The 24,718-nt window shown below is 30.8% G+C and overlaps 1 protein-coding gene across 1 annotated transcript in view; it reads right to left on the reverse strand.

Moving 5' to 3' along the window:
• Positions 1-654: 654 nt before the first annotated feature.
• The window catches only part of LOC139489721 (receptor-type tyrosine-protein phosphatase F-like), a 61,646-nt gene continuing 37,582 nt past the window's right edge, over positions 655-24,718 (reverse strand). Inside the window, exons 11-27 of the mRNA XM_071276460.1 lie at positions 24,529-24,596; positions 23,377-23,618; positions 19,446-19,533; positions 18,967-19,034; positions 18,542-18,578; positions 17,250-17,347; positions 16,260-16,397; positions 15,618-15,763; positions 15,233-15,368; positions 12,446-12,595; positions 11,662-11,761; positions 10,667-10,740; positions 10,087-10,212; positions 7,973-8,083; positions 4,782-4,930; positions 2,952-3,087; positions 655-1,122 (exon numbers count right to left, since the gene is read on the reverse strand). Coding sequence (XP_071132561.1) covers positions 1,051-1,122; positions 2,952-3,087; positions 4,782-4,930; positions 7,973-8,083; positions 10,087-10,212; positions 10,667-10,740; positions 11,662-11,761; positions 12,446-12,595; positions 15,233-15,368; positions 15,618-15,763; positions 16,260-16,397; positions 17,250-17,347; positions 18,542-18,578; positions 18,967-19,034; positions 19,446-19,533; positions 23,377-23,618; positions 24,529-24,596 — 1,939 coding nt within the window. The 3' untranslated portion in view covers positions 655-1,050. The remainder of the gene's footprint in view (positions 1,123-2,951; positions 3,088-4,781; positions 4,931-7,972; positions 8,084-10,086; positions 10,213-10,666; positions 10,741-11,661; positions 11,762-12,445; positions 12,596-15,232; positions 15,369-15,617; positions 15,764-16,259; positions 16,398-17,249; positions 17,348-18,541; positions 18,579-18,966; positions 19,035-19,445; positions 19,534-23,376; positions 23,619-24,528; positions 24,597-24,718) is intronic.

Consider the following 24,718-nt stretch of genomic DNA (forward strand, 5'->3'; position numbering starts at 1 on the left):
TACTTGGTTAAACCGTCTCAAGCTATAATACTGATAACGTAACATGAATGGAAGGAATGAATGGTTTAAAAATAACTCATCCAAGATTATAATTTAGAAGAAAACAAAACGTGTTTAATAAAGCTTTTAATTAAATAAATGTTTAGTAACAATTAAAACAAACCTCCATAGAATTAACTGCTTGTTAAAATGATGCAAATTAAGGAGGACGCAATTTAATGTGTTCGTTTTATATTCATATTTTCTTTATTAGTTGTTATTGTCTCTGAAATAGCTTTTAGAAACTGCGAGTACTCTCAGATCTGTATATTTTTTTTATACTCTATTTTAGTTGTTTTTGTTTTTTATCGATCTGTTGAGTAAAAACCTTTTTCATATGTTTCAAAAGTTTGTCATAAAGTTGTGCTGTTACAGCACTGTCTTGCTTTAGGTAGAATTGAGGGCACACAATCAGGTTAACCACGTCAAGTTCTGTATGTGCCTCCTGCCCAAAAGCCAGTTGCTGTCATTTGTTGCTGTTTATTATATTTGCATTTTGTTAATATGGGCCTTCTAAGATTGCTGTTCGGGAAGGGTTTTGCTTTTGCTCATTGTTGCTCATTGTTGAAGGTCAAACTGTATCCTTAAATAACGCCAATAAAACAACAACTCAACGACATCAAATATGTTTATTGTTTTACTTTCCCTTATTTGCAAAAAAATAAATATTGTTTATTTGTTTTAATGTTGTATAAATTATATTTTGTATACCCTGTTTGCACAAGTTACCAGAATTGTAACACCCCCTTTTTTCATTCAGTTACACAAGTTTGTCGTAAATATATCTGTCAAGCTAGCTCGGGTTAAACTCTGTTGATATTTGTAACCTCATTCCAAATTCTAGAAGTATAAAATTATCGAATACAATCTGTTTTACAAACTTTGTAGCCGTGTTATATACCAAAATGTTATATTAAGTTGTAAAAAAATGAAAGTCGATAGCTAAATCAAAGACAGCCTGCTTGTGTCTTAAAAATAAAACGTTTATGTAGCCAAGTAAATATTGCATCATCAAGTATTTGCATACAATGATTCTCCTTCCAGATATTCTTTGATACACCGGTAGCAGTATTCATACTGTTCCTAAAATAAAAAAAAGTGCAAGTTAAAGTACATGTTACAACACATTTAAACTATAAGCAAAGATCACAAATTAAAATGTTTACCAACACACATTAGTTATACGTCATTGTTTAGGACGTTAACTATACGTTCTTGGCTTACCTATGAATAATTTGATAAAGAGAATTATAAAAAAATATTGCTTCCTAAAGTGATTTTCATAAAACGGATGTTTGCCTTACAATGTTGCTGCGATAGAAACATACCAGAAAAAAATAAAATGGAAATGAGGGTTCTGTCATAGAGACACCAACCCGACCAAAAGAAATAACACAACGAAGATCACCTATGAGTCTTCAAACCAGCTAGAAATTCCTGCAACTTTTGATGAGCTTCATATGGACCTTTAAGTTAACAAAATCTGTATTAGTTCAGTGAAAATGGACGTCATACTAACCTCTTAATCATATAAATGAACTATAATCAAAAACCACTCAGAGTTTATTTTAGATACACTTGCCATGTGTACTGGAAGTTAACATGATATAAAACAATGTGGAAGATATGTCGGAGAAAAATTTAAAACGTGATGACAAAAATATTAATATGACAATAAGAAAAACAGCAGTTTACAAAACACTACATCGAAAGGTACTAAATGAGGTTCACCTTCAACTGGGTGTAATTACAGGTGGTGCAGGTGGTGCAGGTGGTCCAGCATGATTAAAAGATTATACTCAATATTTTACAACCGTCATGTTAGTTTTTTATAATAGAGTTGCGAAAGGTACAAGAAGAACAGTGATACTCATAGATCGAAAACAAACTGACAACGCCACGGCTAACAAAGAAAAAGACACATAGACAAATAATAGTACACAAGACACAACATATACAACTAAAGACTAAACAATATTAACCCAACCAACAACTTAAAACGTAAATACGTTGACAATTCATGTTAGAGATTTTCAATAAACTGGCATTACTTGATATTACCAATCTATCTAAAGGTATCTCAGCATTTTTGTATCTTTCATTAAATTCTTGATACGTTTATTGACAGCCACCTTTCTGGTTCGTCCGTTCGTTCGTTCGTTCGTTCGTTCGTCCGTCCGTCCGTCCGTCCGTCCGTTAGTCTGTCCCGCTTCAGGTTAAAGTTTTTGGTCGAATTACGTACGTATGTCATGTTATTCGAAATATTTATCAAGTAATTACGTACTAAGTAATTACGTATCAAGTAATAGTGGGTTCTTGATTAGCTTGTTATCTTGTTTGCGATATAAGAAAATGCATGTACCAAGTCAGGAATATGACAGTTGTTATATACAATCGTTTGATGTGTATGAGCTTTTGATTTTGCCATTTGATTAGGTATTTTTCTTTCTAAATTTTCCTCGGAGTTCAATATTTTTGTAATTTAACTTTTTCCAACAAAAAATTCAATAACCATATAGCTATGGTGATTTCAAGTGCTCTGAATGGATAAATAGACCCTGCTACATATTGTTTTCACTGTAATGATGATCAAAGTATGTACAAATTGGGTAATTCGTCTAAATCGTAGTTGTCAAATAGCGTCTTGATATCAGAAACCTTGTAGAAGTGTAACCACAAACGAAACAATAGATCTGGGTTATAGTATGAAAGGAGAGATACAGACTCTATATCAAGATGATACTAAATATTGCTATAGTACAAAATAAACAGTGAAACTGGAATATATTTGTTTATAAATATACTGATGGGTAGTTATGTTGAATAAGAAGAACAAAAACACTATTAATTGATAAGTCGTCAAAGTAAAGTGCAAAAAAAATTACGCTATAATGTGTGGAACGGTTACTTACACACATCTTCAAGAATTCTGGACGTCTAGTTTGAATATTCCTTACTACTTGGAAGATATCGATTTCTTCGTCTATTGCCATTTTATCCAAAATAAGATAAAGTGCAACAAACAACCCACTTTTGGTGCATCCGTCTCTAAAAATGTTACAGAAAATATAATAAATCATAAAATAAAAAGAAGGAATGGCTACATTATGAGGTAAACACGAACGCTGTCGTTTACTATTTATATTTACCCATATAAACACTAAAATATTCTAGACGTGCAGTGAGAATATGCTTTACTACTTGAATGCATTAATCTCGATCAACTTCTAGTGTAATAAATGATGTTCTAAATATGAAGTCCTGTTTTATACGTTTGAATACTATGAATTTTCTTTAATGAATACCAAATTTTGTGATTTGAGGAAAATTGTTTTTTGTGAGTTCTGATTTCGGGGTTTAAAAAAAAATATGTATTCCAGTTAAACGGTAATTTAAATCAAAACAAACACTAACATGCCTGATACCACGGAATCAAGGAATAAAAAACTCTTTATGTTGTTTCCAATATGATGTATGATTAGTATATATTTAACTTTTTAAATGGCGTCAGGTTACAGAGAGATGTAGGTGATGCCAGAAAATGTTTTAAAGCGCGAGGAGATGAACCAACAATGGACGCTCTATCTGAGTGAATCAAAGTTGTCCGGTAATGATCCAGAAATGCATTCAATATCGTCGAGATTAATGCCATTTTCATGACGCCTACGGTTGAAGAAGTTTTATCGTCTCAGTATGACAAACATTTCCCTGAGTCATAGTTTTAAACAACAATATTTTTAATGCAAAAAAACATGATTTGGAATATCACACTTTACTTGGAATTTTAGTAAAACTAGGATTTCTACATACATTTTTACATTATTCACATTAGAGGATATATATCTGCCCTTTCTCCGTTTGCTTAACATAAAAATTTAGATTCCAAAAACTTCATACTTCATATCTTGATTATTTCCTCAATTTTAATATAGATTGACGGCTTCAAGCAATGATTCATGCCAAACGTATTGAATTCGACATTCCAATTGACAACGTCTATTTCTCATGTGTCATAGATTACCCTCTGTAAACATCGTACGATGCTTACATACCTTTTATGCAATATGATCGTGCCTGGTCACATATAACACATTATCATATGAAGTTCGTTAACAGGAGTGTGCTCCTAACAAATAAACTAGTACTGTTCTAACGGAGTAATTGGGAAACATTACTTAAATCGACACTACATCAGTTGTGTGGTCACGAACTGGTTGACCAATACGATAAGTCAGTCTCTTATTTCAATAACGAAATGTTTTCGCGTTCTTTAAATACCACCTTTGCATCCGATCAGTAAATATTTCATTGCGTTCCGCTTCTCATTGGGATATTTTGACTAAATGTTAATTCGCATGGCAGTTGATATATGCTTAGTAGCAGACGCATATCCGTCGACGCAACCTGTGTTATTCCTTTAGTTCAAATGGCTCGTTTTTTATTTGTTTGTTTTTTTTTTATCCCAGGCATAGATAACCTTAGCCGTATTTGGCATAACTTTTTGGAATTTTGGATCCTCAATGATCTTCAACTTTGTACTTGTTTGGCTTTATAAATATTTTGATATGAGCGTCCCTGGTGAGTCTTATGTAGACGAAACTCGCGTCTGACATACTAAATTATAATCCTGGTACCTTTGATAACTATTTATACCTTGAAGTGTATCTTTAAAATTGATTTTAAAGATCTAAATCTGGATCAACTCTTGTCAACTTCATATATAATATACAAAAAGTGGGTACCTGCATACGACCGTAATAGGACCATTCTGTGATTTGGAACAATTAGCAACACTTTTCAGAAGATCCAAAATAATTCTAGTTGAAGGTATTGTTGCACTTTGCCAGTCGCTCGTCTTCAATACTTTTATTATTCTTTTAACGTGGTGTTTCTAGAAGAACAAAAATGTATAACGAATTAAAAAGATTATGGTGTTATATTGATGTATGTGCTTGTAACTTGCCTATGCAATTACAGTTTTTCTCTGATTACATTTATAAATGACAGACTTTGAGGTCTTGACAATCCCTGTAGGAATTTTTTAATGATTCTACTTCTCATTGTTGTCGATTCATGCATACAGTACTACCTGTGACTTTATCTTATTAATGGTGGCCATAAAAAATATGTTCACCATGGTGGCCCTATATGTTCATCATCATACCCCCTGTTGCTTTTTTAATACACAAGGTATTAATCAAAAACTAGTCATGGATAAAGGGAAATCTTGAATGCATTGAAGTGTTAAAATTATGTAACTTACAGGTCATGTCTCAGGTAAAATATACATGTATGTGTTTGCCAAATTTAATAACTGTGTTTATGACAAGAAATCCAAAAATAAAATGAAATAATAAAACTAGGTGAACAAACAGCTCCAAAAAAAATAATTGTCTCATGACTATTAGTTTTAATATTAGACCTTTTAAATAATTTTTAATCAATTTAAGTTATTTTTTATATTAAGTCTATTTTTTGGAAGAATAAATGAATATCATTTTCAAATATAACTGCACACATTTACAATGCCTGCCTTTTTCTAATGAAAAGGTGTTTCTCAAATTAATTTTCTTAAATCAAAATTGTTTATTATTGTAGATAGACTGATCTGCATTCAACATTGTTTAACATATATATGTTTAAGATTGTCTTTAGGACTTACGCTAAATAAAATTTAGGCAGTTCATTTTTTCTCTATTAAATAACATATAAATATTAGAAATATTCATTACAGCAAAATTTGATAATATTTTTATTGTCATATGATATTTTAAACATAATCCATGTTTTAGAGGTTAAGCATTTCTTTTACTTTTTGTTTTTGGGTAAGAGACATTATTATGAGAAGGTAAATAATTTTCAAATAGATTATCTCGAAGTTGTTTTGTTAATTTTACAATCAAGGAATAGGTGTTTTCGTTGACCTACAAGAGACACTGTTTACATATTCTATTCTTTCTAGGAATTTTATATTGTCCATTATTTTCCATTTCTAAATTATGACCAAAAATTCTACCTCCCGGTATTGACACAATCAAGTTTACAGTTTTTATCATAAGTTTTTATTCTTAGATTTTTCTTTAAATTCATTTTTTATTAAGGACTTTAAAAGTCTTAATTCATTCAAGTCCCTGCAATTATTAACTTTATCTAAAAGGCCTAGGTTGAGTGAAATATTCTTTGCAAATGTATTCCAAGAATATGTATCATGGCAGTCCAGTACTTTCGGCAATATAATACACTGAAAAAAAAATATGATTTAATTAATAGACCATAAAAGTGTCACCATTTTTAGAAGTGCACATTATTTTTTCTGGAGACAAATTTTGAAAGAAATTAACCAAACTGAAGATAACATATTTAATAAATTTCAAGACAATTTCTTAAAATAATTTCTTTTCATAAGATTCACTTTATTCAGAGATAAGAACATTTTTTATTATGATTAGTATTTTCAGTGATTGTTTGTGCACAACTCCTGTTTTGAGATTTGAAAAAAATGTAGATAAACAAAATTAGTTTTTTTCCTAAACCATATAATGAAACTTGTAGTTTTCCTGAATAATATTAGATGTTATCAAAATTTGTTGTAAAAGAATTGATATTGATCATCTTATTTTGTTAAGAAACCGACTTGTTAAATTACTTTAATTTTTTTTAAATATCATTTGCATGATTATTAGTTATTATTAATATGTTAATAGTAATAACTCATTTAATAATGCTAACAAACAATTGAATACAATGTACATCATGTACATTTATATAAACCTTATATAAACCTTCTACTTAAAAAAAACATTATTAAAAGTGTTTATTGCAAATGCTAGTCAATAACTTTATCTTTGACTTTTTGCCATTTCTACTCAAGATTCTTACCAAGAAGAAATTGAAAGAATAAGAAACAAAAAAGTAATGAAAAAAACATACAAAAATGAAAAAAATAAAAAAATAAAAAATTTAGATAACATTAAAACAAAAAAACAAATAATAAATTAAACAGACTAAAACTATATTTTATTCTACAATTTCAATAAAAGGTGAAATGTCAATTTTAAAAGAAACCTTAGTTACCTGTACAGGTAAATTTTAATGAAACATACCAGCTGAAAACTTCAACCCTGATTGATTTTAACAGGTAACATAATGAGATAAAAAATCTACCTATGTTTTATGACCCCCAATAAATGGCCAACATCTCAAGATTGAATACCCCAATAAATGTTCACCATTGGATGTTGACCATGCAAGAGGGTGGACATAACTAAGAGGATGTCACAGGCTGTACTGTAGCTTAACAAGTCGACATATCCGGTATCGTTTGGTATGAAGTTCATATAAAACCCTCAGATTTTTATTATACCTTGTTTTTTTGTTATCAAAATAGATGTACTAGATATGATTTATGCTATTGTTTACTGGAGTTGTCAGATTATCTTTGACTTATGAGTTTTAATATCTTTTTGATATCTTTTATCCTTCTTTCGAAAAAAAAAATCATTCAAAGAAAAATCCTTTTATCAGTCCACTGGCAATTATCAAGCTGATCATCAGAAAATTAATGATACACTACAGTTCATTGCAGCTTATAAAGTCGAATAATTGGATTATTTGCAAATAGCGCTACATGTGTGTTTACGTATGACTATCACAATTATTTAGTGGTTTATTGTTTATAAAACGCTGTGAAAGAAAAGAACTATGCTGACCAATATAATCTATTAACTTAGATTTGGATTTGACACATTTAAGGCAAAAATGAAAAATGAGAAAAAGTCACAGACTGATGGATATCAAATTCAGTAACACTGCATACATTTCTATTTGACAGCGTTTTATTATATGAAATAGAAATATGTATATACATATAAATTCAAAATTCAACATTCGCAAACACAAATAGTGTATAAACTGCATATTCAATATTGTTTACCTTATGAAACAAAGAAATCTTCAGTTCATCCTGATCTGACATTCCTTCTTGTGTTATGCTAAAGTTGTCAAATTCTAACGATTCTAATCTTCCTAACCATAACTGTGCATTCTAATAAAAGAAGATTAAACAAATAACATTACAAGCAATGTTTAAAATGCACAATAAAATCAATAGAATACAAGTACACATACAATGTTTCCGATATAAATAGTCAAACATGGGATTTATTTTAACATTTGTAATCGTTTCACTCATAATTAAAACAAAGTGAGTTGGCTGGATAAACAAATGTTTTCATGCATACACTATGTACAGCTACATCTATGAGGCGTTTCAAAAGTGAAATCGTGCAATAAATGACAGATAATGTATGGGGACGATTGTAAACAAAATTACTAGAAACCCAATACTGACCAAAGTATTGAGACGAAAAAGTAAACAACGGAACACAAGTATGTAACTGGATTTTTTAAAAATAATTGAGCAACGGTAGTCCTAATGCTATTCAAAGTGACCTATTGTATTCACGAAAGGAAAGAGGATCATACAACCTAGTTGTGGAAAGTGAAATCCGTCATGATGCTCATAGCTAGTTGAAAAATTCCAAGACTAATTGCAGTTGGTGATTACTTTTATTAATCAAATAAAGAGGACATAGTAGCTTTAACATGTAGAACATATCCATTCTTATCTAAGATAAAAATAAAATTGTTTGCTGTCAGTCATCATCTTCAATTAAAGTTTAAGGTTCTGGACACCAGGTTGAAAGTACTTTTCTAAATTTAAAGTTGATGTAGATAGTTTAAATTAATTGCTACATGTACGTTATAATGGTATTCAATGCAAAAAAATGGAGTTTTTATTATTCTCTTCTCTTTTTACATTAAAAAATGGAAAAGAACCGATTATGATTTATAAAATTGAGAAAGGAAATGGGGAATGTGTCAAAGCGATAACAACCCGACCATAGAGCAGACAACAGCCGAAGGCCACCAATGGGTCTTCAATGTAGAGAGAATTCCCGCACCTTCAGCTTGCCCCTAAAAATATGAATACTAGTACAGTGATAATGGACGTCATACTAAACTCCGAATTATACACGATTATGATTTGTACATTTTATTCTACTTGAGCGTTGGATGTTCTTACGAGAGATAACCCGATTCATTCTTGATTCAAACTAAAATTTAAAGATAGCAAAAATGGACTTTTCAAAGTTTCGAAAATACTATCCACATGTTCTACAAAATGATAAATAGGCAAAAGTTTCATTTTATTTGTGGCACAAAAGTCTAGCACAAAGGCAACGTTTCAAGCCTGATATCTATGATAATATAAAAAAAGATGTGGTATGATTGCCAATGAGACAATTATCCACAAGATACCTAATAACACAGAAATTACAGGTCACCATACGGCCTTCAACAATGGACAAAGCCCATACAGCATCGTCAGCTAACGGCCTTATTGATGTACAAACAATGAACAGAAAACAAATATGTAACCCGACAACAAACGTGTATTCAAAATCAAATTTGAAGAAGGAATAAAAGAGTGGCGAAAGATACCAGATGGAGAGTCAAATTTAATTATGAATGCACGTGAGTTTTAAGTGTTGTTCTTTTGTATATTTTTAGTAATTTCTGTGATGTTTAAACCGGTAACAGCCGTCTCTATTTTTGTCATGAAATACTTTTTCAAACAATTCACACTCGGTCAATTTTCAGGGAAAGACAATTTATATAACCGACGGGTATTTGGTGCTGTCTTAGGATAACATAGTCAAATACCAATCCACTATTGCATAATGACTAATCACGTGATAATACTTCACGTTATTTAAAGTAGTAACACGTCGGGTGTCGCATGAAGAGCTGTAGTTTGGGTGTCCCGAGTTAGCACCTTGGTTACAATATTCGTTATATTTTTAAGGTCTTTATAAAATTGCAGACACATATAATATCTGTCCTTACAACATATGTAAAAAATATACAAATGAAGATGTTAAGCAAGAAACCAATATCTCTCTCCTCCCCCTCAAGGAAACAAACAAAAAACGAACGTGTACTGAAAAAAAGACGTTTTTAAAACCATAGAAAATGTCACCTTACTTTAAAGACTTGATCCAATAAGACAACGATTCTGGAATTATGGTCGTATATCATTGTCCAGAAATCCACAACAGTGTCTTTCAAGGGAGATTGTGTTACGAAAAATGTACTTTCTTCTCGGTGTCCCTAAAAATTATTAAAAAGCAGAATTATAATAAAACATAGCTAGGAAATTGATTTAGCTTTGTTTTGATTACAGGTAAAATGTACCTATAGAAAGGAAATGTTCAAGTTGTCTTTTAAATCAGCACCATTGGATAAGCAATTCAATGTTTAAGGCGACACCCAGATATCATTCACACGTTTTACAAAAGATTACAAATAATGTTATTACTAAATATCAATTCAAGAAGATGTGGTATGACCAATGAGTCAACTCTCCACCAGAGACATAATGACATGGAAGTTAACAATTATATGCAACTGTTCAATCGTCATCAATGATTAAATCTCTACCGCATAGTCAGCTATATTGTGACCATTTCTTAGTTTTGAATCTAACAAATATACAAAATCGCCAATAGGATTTACTTTCCTTTAGTTTGAAACGTTCGAAAAAACGAATAAAATATAGACTCACAGGTATTATTACTGCGTTTATGTAATCAGTTCTTGCTCGTCCGTATGACATTAGGTATGGTCGAAAGTTGTCATCTTCAATAAAATGTAAATGTTTATAGTTAAGAAATGAATAATTGATTGATTTAATAATTAAAGTCATACAACAAGTTGTATGTTCATATGCAGGGCAATAACAAAGTTGAAATTATGATTTTTTTTCCGAATTCCAATACTTTTCTTCATTAATTTAACTTTTTTTTTATCTGTTTGTCTTATTAATTGTTTCAATTCCAATGCAAAAGAAAGTACTTGGTATCACAGTTTTTAAACATTTGCTTGTTAACTTTCGAAACATTATACAATTTGTCAAATATTTTATATAATTATTACCAGAATGCCAACAGAAGCAACTAGGTAAAGTGTGAATTTTTACAACGGCGGTACACAATGAAAGTCGAGCTAATCGAAATTTCCTTCTACAAAATATGCACTCGTCATAATTTTTTTTTTGTGGTGGAGTTTTGCCCTGTCGTTAGTTTTACGTTGTGTTTATTTAATGTTATTACTCTTAAGTTGTTTTTATTATTTTTGTCATTTCATGCAGATTGTTTTTTAATTCTCTTTGACATATTTATATTTTTTAGATGATAAGACGTTAAATAAGGAATGGTTTATGTAAGCTGTATAGATCAGATAACCCAAAAAATACAACATACAAAAGTTTAGCAGACGCCATCATGATTTGATTTACCGTTCCTGAATATCTGCGACCACATAAATATTCTACTTGTCGTAGTCGAAGCCCCGTTCTTATTCCTCGAGGGTCATTTAAAATATAATTACACAAATACGTTGGTATCTGGAAGTAATCTCAAGTATGTCCTTCGATTGCCCAAAATGTGTTGAATACTTTATACCTAATATACTAAAAGCTAAAATGAGTAAACTATTGACAGAAAATAACAACCTCAATTTATACGGATACTCAAATAAAGTCAATCGACGTGTACTTACGTGGAAGTATATTCACTACCCAATTTTTCGATATGTTTTCTTTCAATTTTGCAGCGGAGAATTTAGATTCATGATACGCTGGCCGCAGAGTTTCTAGTCTCTAAATCAGAAGATAATATTGAATAAAACATTAAATTAAGGCGTTAATGAAATAAAAGAACTTTAACACTTCGTAGACCACATGTAAAGAGTGTTCAATTTGACTTAATGGCACAAATTCATTTGTTTTTGGACTCTTTTTATAATTTGTATTATTCTTTCCGGTTGAATCGTTAAAATGTGTATAGATTGAAAGCCTCTAACGTAGGATAAGACTTTATGATGAAAATTATAGCGTCACATGTTGAGCAGATTCAATTTACCATTTAGGCGTACCCAACATCGAACAGCATCGAACAGCAATTTTCAGTAGGGTTTATTTTGCTCAGTCTCTAGTGCTTTGTAGATAGTTTGTCTCTTTGTTGCCATGGTGCTGTCGATTTATTTACTCTTTCTGGTGTCTTGTGGTATCTTCCACTTTTAATGGTTTAAGATTTGGTCTTAAAGAAATCTGTACCGACATAATTTCATTTATATTGGTTTTTACAGCTTGTTTTATTTCTTGGTGTAAACAGTAATTGCTCAAACAAGTGATATTCTAACACTGTTCTTGTTTGTATGTTAGCGGTTATATAATACCATTTATTGCATTTTGGTGACATAACTCTTTTATTGTCTTAGAATGTACATTTGGTAGTATGCAAGACAACTGCTACAAAAGTATTGAGTTGATTATTTCGCTTACCTGAAACTCTAATTTGAACATTTTTCGGTTTTTTGGTAAAGTCATACATTCTTGATCACCAACGTGTTTACAGAAAACACTTTTTTTAATTGATGTATTTGGTACTGTAAATAATTCTAGCAGTGCTTCGAAAACTGTCGCATATTGTTCCTGCAAAATTCTAATCAGCTTTACTACATGAAGTAAATAAAGACAACAGTAGTATACCGCTGTATAATGCATTCTTCTAACAGAAAAGACAAACGTGATATAAAGTTAGCCGTTATCTAAATTATCATTTACTAATATAAAACCTATGACACGATTAAGGTTGTATCTGATATAGCGAACGTGACGAAGATGGTAGAAAAGCATTATTAATGTCCAATGTATATTACATACAATCAATATATATATAAACTTGATTTAAACTAAGTCTATTTATAAGTAAAATACGGAAAAACTTGATTTTATTTTTACCAAATTTACGTCTTGAAATTTATCGTTTGATCATAAACACATGATACATATAGATTCTACCACTGCATCAAGTGTTATACTATATTTATCCACTTGAGACAGTAGAAATCCAGGATAATTTAAGAAAGTTATAAAAAAAAATTAAAAACTTGAACCACAGAGTGAATATTTGTGGACGTCGCTGGCGGTGGAATTAAGGTTGGTTCGCTATGTCTCGCTTTTGCGACAAAGGTAGCAGGCTCGACGAAAAGGAAAAGAATGTCAACATTGAAAGTCAAAGAAAGGGATAGACCATTAGTTGACTTATTCAATCCACAAAAAGATCGTTCTTATACAGGTAGAAACGATGATAAAATTTTGTTGCAGGTATATAAGCTTTAGTTTGGAGGTCTTGAAAAACTCATAAAAAAGAGACACACAGAAACACGGAAATATGAAAATGTGACTCCTAACGCCGTCAATTTATATAAATTTGCTTGTGAAGAATGTCATCTTCATCGCAAATGTCTGACAAAAGAAGTCATAGTTAAACCTATTTTGTAAAAGAAATTTAACTCATGTCATTGGCCAAGTTGAAATGCAAAGTATGCCTGATGGAGATTTGAATTTAACAAAATTGTGAGATTTTAAGAATTATTAAAATCATTTAACCAAATTTGACATAATCTAATGTATATCTTAAAAAACAGCTGCCTAAGTTGCCTATAAACTTCTTAAAATGTATTTCTCAATTTTAGATTGATATCATTGTCTTTCATGCTGAAAATGATTGTTAGGGAGTTTCAAAACTTATAAAACAACCATTTTCAAGTTTCAATTCACAAACACTAAAGTGTATGCACTTTTAATGTGCCTTATAATCCTAAATCCTCAAGTAAGCCCTTAAAATCCCTACCCCTTTACTTTCTTATTTGATGTCTTGAATTATGTCTTTAATTTTTAAACAAAAATATGAAGTTAGTAAATAGCTGTAAAAATGACAAAAAAAATCAGTGAATACCAGTAATCACTGAAACAACTAGTAAATACATGTAATTACTAAATTGACTAGTAATTACAGGTATTTACTGAAATGTTTAGTAATTACGTGTAATTCCTAATTTCACCTATTTACTGTAACATATATATATTTAACGGCCTACATTTTAACATATAATCATTGATTAGCTATCAGTGTGATATTCATGTAAAAGTTGATATTTTGGCTCCCGACCTCTCTCTTACAATCCAACTAAAGAAACATTAAGGTCACTCCAAATTGATACAGATTTTGTTTTGATTTGCTCGCACCAAGATTTTGGAAACATGCACATTATCACGGGAATTCTCTGAATACTTCCTGAATCATCGCTTTTTTAAAATGAAATCAAGCAAAAATATTTTCAAGACGTTAATTCTCGCCATTTTCGCAAAAATGACAAAAACAATGTTTCTCAAAATATCTCTCAATCCCGAAACATTGATCGAGAACATTACCCTCCTTCTTCTCATCAAATTTGGATATTGATTGTTAAAGTACTGTTTAGGTCAGCATTTATTATTGCAAATCATTAACCACTCACAAAAAAAACGAAATTATTGCGAGATAAACATCTTATAAGGAATTACACGCCTGGAATTATTAATGTTATGGGTTTTGTTTGCTGTTTCACAGTACCAATTTTACCACTAAAGATGCACATGCCGACTGTTTTTGTCTCTTTCGTCTCTAACAATTTTTTTCATAAAATCCCGAAAGGCAATCAGAACTATACATGTGTGAGAAATATTCCCTTATATGCGATGATTTAAATAATAGCAAATATTTACTAAACACTATCGTTCGCCCAAGGCACTACCAAACTAATTTCATAACTGTTAATACCATAATGAACTAACAGCTTACTCGCAGAGTTAAAGGTCGAGTAAAAACATTTAATTTAATGTTTACAATAGTACGTGTACGTGTAGATTGTGAACACTTGTTGATCCTTTAGATGTGGTCGAGGGCAATAGATTACAACAAAAATTCCCGATCTACAAATACACATTGGGATATACGGTTCTCGTTAAAAGTTAATCAAGACTTGAAAAAAAGTAGACACTGGGTTAGTCAATCCATCAACGTATTCCACAATATTAATAAAGGTGTTCTTCTTTCCATTATTTTATAGTGCATTTTACTCATTATTATTTCAATAAGTGTGAGGAATAAAGACAACAATAGTATACGAACTATAAGCTACAGATAGAAAACAATTTCTGATTTCCACAAACTGCACAAAGTGTTATTGTTTATTTGTGACATAGACACTCAACATATGTATGGCAGGAAACAAGGCAACTTACATGTGTTTGAATCATATTCATTCTATCCTTCCTCATCATCTGAACGTACTCCATTATATTAACATGTTTGGTCTTCTTTCCGTTCTCATATAGTGCATCTATAGCAATAAATGTCCCCGTCCTTCCAATTCCAGCGCTAAAAATTTTTTATCGAAACACATGAGCAAAATAAAATAAAAACTGTTAGTGCTTAAATTGATTCTCTACAAATATTTACTCATTGTATATCTCTTCTACAAATTTATCTTACTCATTTACCAAAATGAAGTATTAGATACTCAAAACGGCCGTGAAAAAATGTTGTTGCATTTAATAGCTATTATTTCAGTATGGCAGTATTTGTTACGCATGTCTGAACCATCCAAACTAAATGTCAAATTCTTACCTGCAGTGGACAACCATTGGTCCATTTTGATCACAATGTTCACTTTTCACGTTCCTGTAAAAATGGACCAATTTGATGCTGTCAGGAACACCATGATCTGGCCATTGAGTGAAATGAAATTGGTGAACTTTTCTTTCTGTTCGATTCTGAAATAAAGGCTGATTTTATAAAATATATTCAGGAATATGTCAAAAGAGAAAAAAAAGAGACTACACCATAACAAATAACTAAATATAAAAAGAAAAAATAGAAAAATGACGATTGAACATCACTGACCGAGTGAAATACTTTTTTGACGATTATACGACATGGATGGGTAGACATTATTAGATCTTGCACAGAAGACGAAGTTTATGATACATACATGCGTTGGTTCAAGAGTTGGATTAATATTATTTTCAACCAGTCACTCGGTTCATATGGCTTTAATGTCACTGTTTGATGAATACCTGACGGTGAATTAGAGTACGGGAAGACATCTGAAGATTTTAGAAAAAAGAAAGATTAAAATTAAACAAAAGTCAATTGTAGCGTGTTTCTTTTTTTTTTTTTTATCAAAACTACGCTATTTTCATAAGCATATTAAATATGCTCCTCTTTTAATAAGAATCGAAGGATAATATGACTAACATTATTCATTACCGTATCATTATGGTTGAATATCGTTATAAGTCTGTAAACATAAAGTGTATGCTCTTTTTCTTTTGTCAATGTCAGTCGGTAATTATCTACTACCATTTGTTCATTGACTACATCAGGCCAATATTGTACACATTTGTTCTGAAGAAAATTGGTAAAATTGAATATACATAACATTTATAACAGTACAAAACAAATGAATTATACATTAACAGACATTTTTCTTTTCGCATTTAAACAGGCATTGTTACATTTCTTTTTTTTATTATTATTCATATAAGCGGTGAAAACATTAGACGAAACTGATAAAGTAGTATCAAAAGACTATTCTTAATAAAAAAAGGCCTTTTAACTATAATCGTTATTATTGTTCTGTCTTTTATTCAGAAAGGAATTTCATATTTCTCTGGTTTTTAGTAACAACATATCAATACACCTCTGCTTGATATCAATAATGAGTTAATATTTATGTATATAACGACTTTTGTTTATTCGAACACTCATGAATAATCAATCTCTGAAATGTTCAACAGATAACGATGGTGAGTTGGTGTTTAAAAACAGATATTGTCAAATATACCATGCTTATTTGGACGAGAACATGTTCGTGATATATTTGCCCTATACTAGATAGAAACACTAATTCACTATAAGGACGCAAATAGATATCATCCTACCAGGACACATTATGCCAACGCCAACTAGTCTTTATTTCTTACAAATGAGTAACAGAAAAGTAGAAAATATCAATGTTATGGTCTGGTCTTACACGACCGGCAATCCAAGCAGCAATTTCCTGCACTCTAGTGTAAACGATACGTAGAGAATAACATGATAAAACAGCTTTTTTAAAGCACAACAAATCATGTTGTATACTACCCTAAAAGCCGAGTGTTCTAAATTGGGCTGTTGTGAAAATACTTTATAATAATCAAATTATATAATTGTATTTAATTGATTGGATATAATTTATGTGATAATGCATTTTTTTACCCTTCTTCCCTCTTTCAGCTGTGTAACCATAACAATTTTACCAACATTTTCTTGCCATATCATATGCCAGAAATCTCTTACGGTGTTTTTCTTTGGACCTTCATATTAAATAAAGAACTATAGTTTAAATATTAAAGACAAGCACGAACAGATGTGCTAGAAAACAACCATCGCAAAACCATCATAAATATTGGTTTTAAAATTTCAAACCTTAATTAGTTTGTAGATCTATTTATTGATTTTCAGATTATTTTCAATAGAAAAACAGTCTAACATAACATAACAAATATGTATCCTCTCTTTGATTATAAAACTCACGACCAGTACCAGTAGCGGGACAGAGACTCTTAACCTTTTATTATGGAGCACATCAAATTGTGATACAATATTATCTGCCCTCGAAAGTGTTTTTTTTTCTTTCTATGCCTTGTACCTGTCATATCAATTTTATTTTAAATTTCACTTTATAAGAAACGAAGTATTTTTACCTATTCAAACAATAAGAATTATACTTGTGATTTGTGTTTTCACACGTAAATACATTTCAACAACATATTGTGGATGATTGAGATAATACACAATTGAAACACACTATAGACACCAAAATCTCTAAAGATCTGTAAGTCCTTGATAAATATTGTATAAAATTCAAACTATAAAATGGCATAACAATAAAATCTCTCAAAATATCAGGCGCAATCATTACTAAAATAAGACGTTAGGGTGTAATTATAACCGTTATATGCAGAATATTGGCATTTGTGTATATGATAATGACTTTATCATCAAGAATATCAAGTGAGCCCGCAAGGGCACGCTGATATTTGAGCTGATTAAGACAGTATAAAAAAAACATGCCATTTTTCTTTTTAGTTTTTTTTTCTCTGATATTTGTTTTGACTATGTTTTTTGAGAATATGCGGTAAAATGAGATAGTAAGTGAAACTACTTTTACACGTACAAAACATTTGGATAGTTGTTCGGTTGTATGAATGAGTACGTGTGAATTTCTTGTGGATTTAAATGAGGATGTGACGTTTCTGCACAGATACATGACTCAATTGCCTAAGACTCCCGAATATCAAGTCCTGTCCATGTTCTTCAAAACATTCGGCAGTAAGATCAAAAGAATAATGTTCAAATTGCTGATAAAAATGTCTATAAAGCAAAACGCCAAAATTCTAAGATAATTCCTAGACATGTTTCCGTTCTAAATCAATAGTATCGTTGATCTTTGTGTAAAGAACTCGCTTTTAAAGACTTTATAGATATTAAACTAAACCTTTACAAACCTTGGGTTGCTATGTAGGCCTTTTCTTTGTCGTAATTCTGGAAAAAAACATAGTATTTCAGTATCAAAATGATGAGGTTTAGTGCCTAGAGGTGAAAGGTATTTATGTGATCAATAAACGAAATTTTCAAATGATTTGACGATTAATTACGAATTCGAATAATTGGATAACAATACTGCTCAGTTGAAAAGTTAATAAAAAAAATGTTGGATTTAAATACAAGAAGAAGAAGAAGAAGAAGAAGAAATGCGTATGTGACAAAACTGCATTATTAGGAAAGTAATTGTATTTTCTTTTTATTGGTTTTAAAAGATTTTTATCAACCTTGCTATTGAAATATTTTTATATGTTAGTTAGAGGTATATGCCTATATATATATTATATATATATAATATATATTGTAGAAAAACAAATTGAAAACCTACATTAATATAATTAGCATTAATATAATCCGTCTTTTTGTTTCCTTTCAATACAATGCGTGAATGGTCATCTACAACATGTACAAGAAAAAATTAAATAGAAATTAATAGATCTTGCGTCATGTACAGTAAGTTTAATAAAACAGGGAACGCAAACTAATATGTTCGAATAGATTTCATTTGTGTCATTAACTTTAGATAAAATAATGTGTTATCATCTCCAAAATAATGTGTGAGTTTTACGTATTTCATTCAGTTGATATGAACTGTGAATTCATGTTACATTTGTGCATTTTGACCGACTTGATAGATTTGATAATCTCACAATAATATGGCAACACAAATAAAAAACACACACCAGAGATTTGACTTATGTATGTGTACAAATTGTATTGTATAATTGTATCTGATTAAACATAAATTGTTCCAGTATTGCAATTATTTCAATTGTATTTTTTTTCAATTAAGGTATTTCAACATACAAGGCCATAAGTCGCGGAAACGATTTTTGTCTTTATTTACTTCGTTTGAACCTTCTACGTGTGCGTGAATAAGCCCTTTAGGTAATATCTGCAACAAAAAATGAAGTGTTAATATTTTAAAAATTCAATAAAAAATTGTTAATAAAAATAAGAGGTTTTATAGGTAATTAATACAAAATTGTTTTTCACAAAGAAGTTGACTAGTTATAAAGATGCATGAACCCACCTAAAAAGTATGGTGTTAGCTCATGTGCTCTGTAAGGGTCAACAATCCCTGATTTGCAAGCGATACAAGCCGTGCATGTATTACCTCTTTTCAACAAAGCAACAGTAGTATGCTAACATACATATAAACGGACTATTTGATAACAACTGCCATATTCCTGTCTTGGTTAAGGACATTTTAAGAAACAAATGGCGGGTTCAACCAGATTTTATGGCTAGCCATACTGTAATGTTAACAATACCGCTAAAGATACTACATTTTGTAACAGTACTACAGTACAAATAAAATCAAGAACACCCAGGACAGAAAAATACATAAATGAATAAAATAATAGTACATAACAACATGTAAACCCAAGAATATGATGATCATCATCATGATTCATAATTGGGGATTAAGTTTTGCACCGGTATGTTAAATTTCTTTAAAATATCAAACATTTAAGAATACACTTGAACCGCATATTTATACATCAATCCTTTGATTAAACACTTCATATTTCCTGTTTCGCAACGAAAAATCGCTGTTTCTAAACCCCCAAAGTCATCACTGACATTTTTTATTTTTTCTAATTTACTAGATGCATATGTCGTTAGAAAAGTCGTTTTAATTTCGACGATTCTCATTAGCATATCTATTCTTATCGTATCTACCTACCAATTGATAACCAAATTTCCGTTATTCTTAGTCGATTTATCTTTTTCCTGATTTGTTGATTTTTGTATTTAATGAAAACAAAGAAATGGAAAAAGCAATATCTGATTTAAATAGAAATAAAGCAGTTGACTACTTTGGCATTAATGCAGAAAACATCATACATGGTGGAAAACAACTTCAACAATATTTACAATTACTTTTTGATAAATCATTTGAATTTGGCTGCATATCTGACATTCTCAAAATTGGAATATTGTTCCCAGTATATAAGAATAAGGGTGATATTAAAAGTGCTAAAAACTACCGTGGTATTACCGTAACTCCAACATACTCCAAGCTTATAGAGAAAATAATCAAGATAAGGGAAAATCCAGTTATCCTGAAAAATCAGAATCCACTCCAAAGAGGATTTACAGAAAACACCACCCCTCTATTATGTGAACTTATGATCGAAGAGTTTGAACGTGAGAGCAAAGATTTAAAACTTCCAACATATATAGCTCTTTTAGATGGTAAATCTGCATTTGATGTAGTTGTTCATTCAAATTTAATACGGAGATTATATCAAGCCGGTATTTCAGACCAATCTATAATATTAATAGATAGCTTATATAAAAATGCAACTTCATGCGTAAAATGGAGAAACAACACTTCACAGATCTTTGAGATAGAACAGGGTGTACGACAGGGTGGAGCCATTAGCGCTGATTTATATAAACTGTATGTTAATCCGCTATTGAATATTCTAAGTGGAACAGGACTGGGTGGACATATAGGTGACATTGGATGCTGTGCCCCAACTTGTGCTGATGATGTAGCCATAATTTCAAACAACCCTATGGAACTTCAAATGTTGATAGACATTGCTGCCAACTTCAGTAAGAGAGAGGGCTACACGTTGCAACCAACAAAAAGTGTAGTCATACCAATTAGTACCTCTACTAAATCTATTGAAATCGATGAAAACTATTGGAACATCAATAAAAATCCGATGCCAGTTGTAGAACATTCCACACACATTGGAATACAAAAATGTCAAAAAAATTCTGCAAAACTTACTGCTGAGGAGAACATGAAAAAAGCAAGACGATCACTCTATAGTCTTATGGGTACAGGTCTACATGGAAAGAATGGTTTGGATCCTGGAACAGCTATAACGATCCTATATACTTATGTCATGCCTATTTTAACCTATGGCCTTGAAATCTTACTTCCATCTGGCCGTATTTTGGATACTATACATCAATTCCATAAGAAAATGATAAAACAAATACTGTCATTAGCCAAAAATACAGCTGATCCTGCGGTATACATTTTAAGTGGATCTCTACCTATGGAGGCTGAACTACATCTCAAAGCATTATCTCTATACGGAAATATTACAAGAGCAGATAGATCTACCATTGAATGGAGACTAGCAGAAAGACAACTACATTTAAAGACAAACCAAAGTAATAGCTGGTTCATCCAAATCAAGAAAATATGTTTGAAATATGACATTTTGGACTGTCAGGATTTTTTAAATAACCCTTTAGGAAAATTACAATGGAAAAGTTTAATCACCAAAAAAATACATACCTATTGGAATGACAAAATTAATAAAGAATCAGAGAAATACTCCAGCTTAAAATACATATCTGGTGAATATATGGCAAAAAGAATACATCCAATTCTTACAACAAATACATCAAATTGTAGAGACATAATCAAATTACCCATTAGGACCAGATTTGCAACTGGCAATTACATCTTACAGACAAATAGAGCAAAATTTAATCAAAATGATGTATCTGCCGTCTGCAGAGTTTGCGGTAAAGAGGATGAAACTATTTCACATTTTCTGATTTCATGTACACCTTTAGAAGCTGAAAGAATGTCTCTCTTGAAATCTCTCCGAGAACAATATATCAAAGTGCTAGAACTACTAAACATTAATATGCATGATATAGATGTAGACTTCATCCATGTTATTATCAATCCATATCATCTAGTAAATTATTGTGGTACCTCTCTAACCAGTGAACTTTGTGCTTTTATTAACATCCATATAGAGCCTGCTTGTAGAACATTAATATATAAGCTTCATTTACACAGATACAAACTTTTAAATTTAGATCAGAAAAGATCTAGAAAAAATAATTTAAGATCATAGCCCTATTTAATGAAAAAAAAAAAGTTGTGTGTGGACTGCAAATCCCATATTTTCTATTAAGGACTCATTTTTAGATTTTATAGATGAGAACGTGTGTGATTTGTGTGTAAAGATATACCGACATTTGTAAATAGTGTACATCGTTATATATATTCTATTGGTGATTGGATATTGTAATTCACTACTGTATGACATTCTATTGGTAAAGGGATATATTGACTTCATACTGAAGGTGTGCCTATATTGGCAGAAAATATACAGATACAGATACAGAAAGCGTAGAGTGGTTCGTTTGTTCTCATTTCGTTTTTAATCAAATGTCAATTACGACTTCATATGTTTTTTTCTTTCCTCCGAATTTTTTATTGCCATGTCACGAAAAATGCGTTATTGTGATTTTTTTGGTTTTATGTTACTATGTATTTAATAAAAATGAAATCGTGTATTAAACATTATTATCAAGTGTCAGAAACGGATAACTCAGCTCATTTAGTTGGCATAAGATAACAACTACATGCGTCTGTATATACTTCAAATGAGGGGCGATGTACATGATCAACGAATGGTTCTTGAATAAACGCATAATTATTAATCTTCGAGTATTTGCTCTTCAATGCTCTACAACTACGTATTTTTTTGGCCTTTTAAACATTTTTTTGATTCAAGCGTCACTGACGAGTTTTGTGTAGACGAAACGCGCGTCTGGCGAATATATAAAATTTTAATCCTGGTGTCTATGATAAGTTTTTTGCTATTAAAACGACGTGTAAGCGATGCCAATTTGGAATAAAAACCAATAAAAAATATATTTGCAGCAACCACATGTCCTTTGTGCTACTAAAACCGATGACAATATGAGAAATATCTTATTTCAAATATGATATTGCATGTCTAACCTGGTATTCTTTTTCGAAACCTTCATCTTTCTGTTTTTCAATAATAGCCTCTTTCATTTTTTCAATGTGTATCTTGTTGACAGAATTTTCAATTGGTGTTTGTCTGTGCTCAAAAGTATCTCTTTCATGTAATAGTTCAGTTTCTTCTGTGGTGGCTTCAAGGCGAACAGTTCTCGCCCCTGTATCCGATGTAATGGCTGCATTCACATATTCGTGGACATGATTGCTTTCTCTATTCCTATCTATATATAGATTTTTAACAGTTTCGTTGCACATATTTAGAAAATGTATTTATATTTTCCCTCTTCAAATTATTGATGTCTATTTTCATTTAAAAAAAACACGTAGAAATAAACAAAAAATGTTCGATTGCATGGAAAAGTTTCATTTAACAAGAAGTGCAAATTATATCGCCATTTATTTTGAGACATTTAGGAAAAGTCTTTGCTGTTGAACGTTTAAAAAGTGATAAAACATCAAAGAAGAATTGGTTGTCTGACTAATTCATAACTTACATACACGGTACAACATAATATTATATATAAACTAATTCATTTAAAAAAACTTGAACACGTCGATACAACAATTATTCATGTCTAGTTTGTCACAAAAAAACAAATTATCGCAAAATACAGATAGGTGCGGTCCTATGGTAGGACTGGCTCGAAGTTAATTTGTATCAGTAGCGGACCTGATTCCAAGTAAACTGTTTCGGTAGACATAAAACAGTTCTAGAACCAAGTTTGCTTTTTAAGTTAACTAGATTGAGGTCCTATGACTAGTCAGAGCAGTCTTAAATGCTGTCACTGGTTAACTTTGACCAGTTCAAATGACAGGTTATCCAGTTAACTTGCTGTAGAGGTGAGGACTGCACCCATCTGTTGGACATTACTGCTAGGTAGAACTGCAAATCGGTTATTATATATAACAGGTACAAATAGGAATTACAGATCAAATCCACAATGTTCCTAAAATCAAAACAATATGACTTTTAAAGAAAATTTTACTGGAAAGAAAAAATTAAAGGAATGAATTAACTGTATAACGCCCAATCCTTAGGTGGATGTATAATACATTACAGATATCTCTAAAATTTGTGTAAAATGCAAAATAATAAAGTAATACATATCTGACAGTGTGACTTTCACTTACTTAAGGTACTCCGTAGACTTGATTTTGACTGGTCTGAATATTTATCTTTTGTTAATTTTTTGTTGTCTCTACAAAAACAGAAATAACACATTACAACATGTTCAAGTACATCTATAACTTTTTTCATTAAATTTTGATTTTGTTTTTGTTAACTATCGGAATATCTTGGGTTGTCTTAAAACTAATTTAA

The sequence above is a fragment of the Mytilus edulis genome, chromosome 1, assembly GCF_963676685.1.
Source record: "Mytilus edulis chromosome 1, xbMytEdul2.2, whole genome shotgun sequence".
NCBI lineage: Eukaryota > Metazoa > Mollusca > Bivalvia > Mytilida > Mytilidae > Mytilus > Mytilus edulis.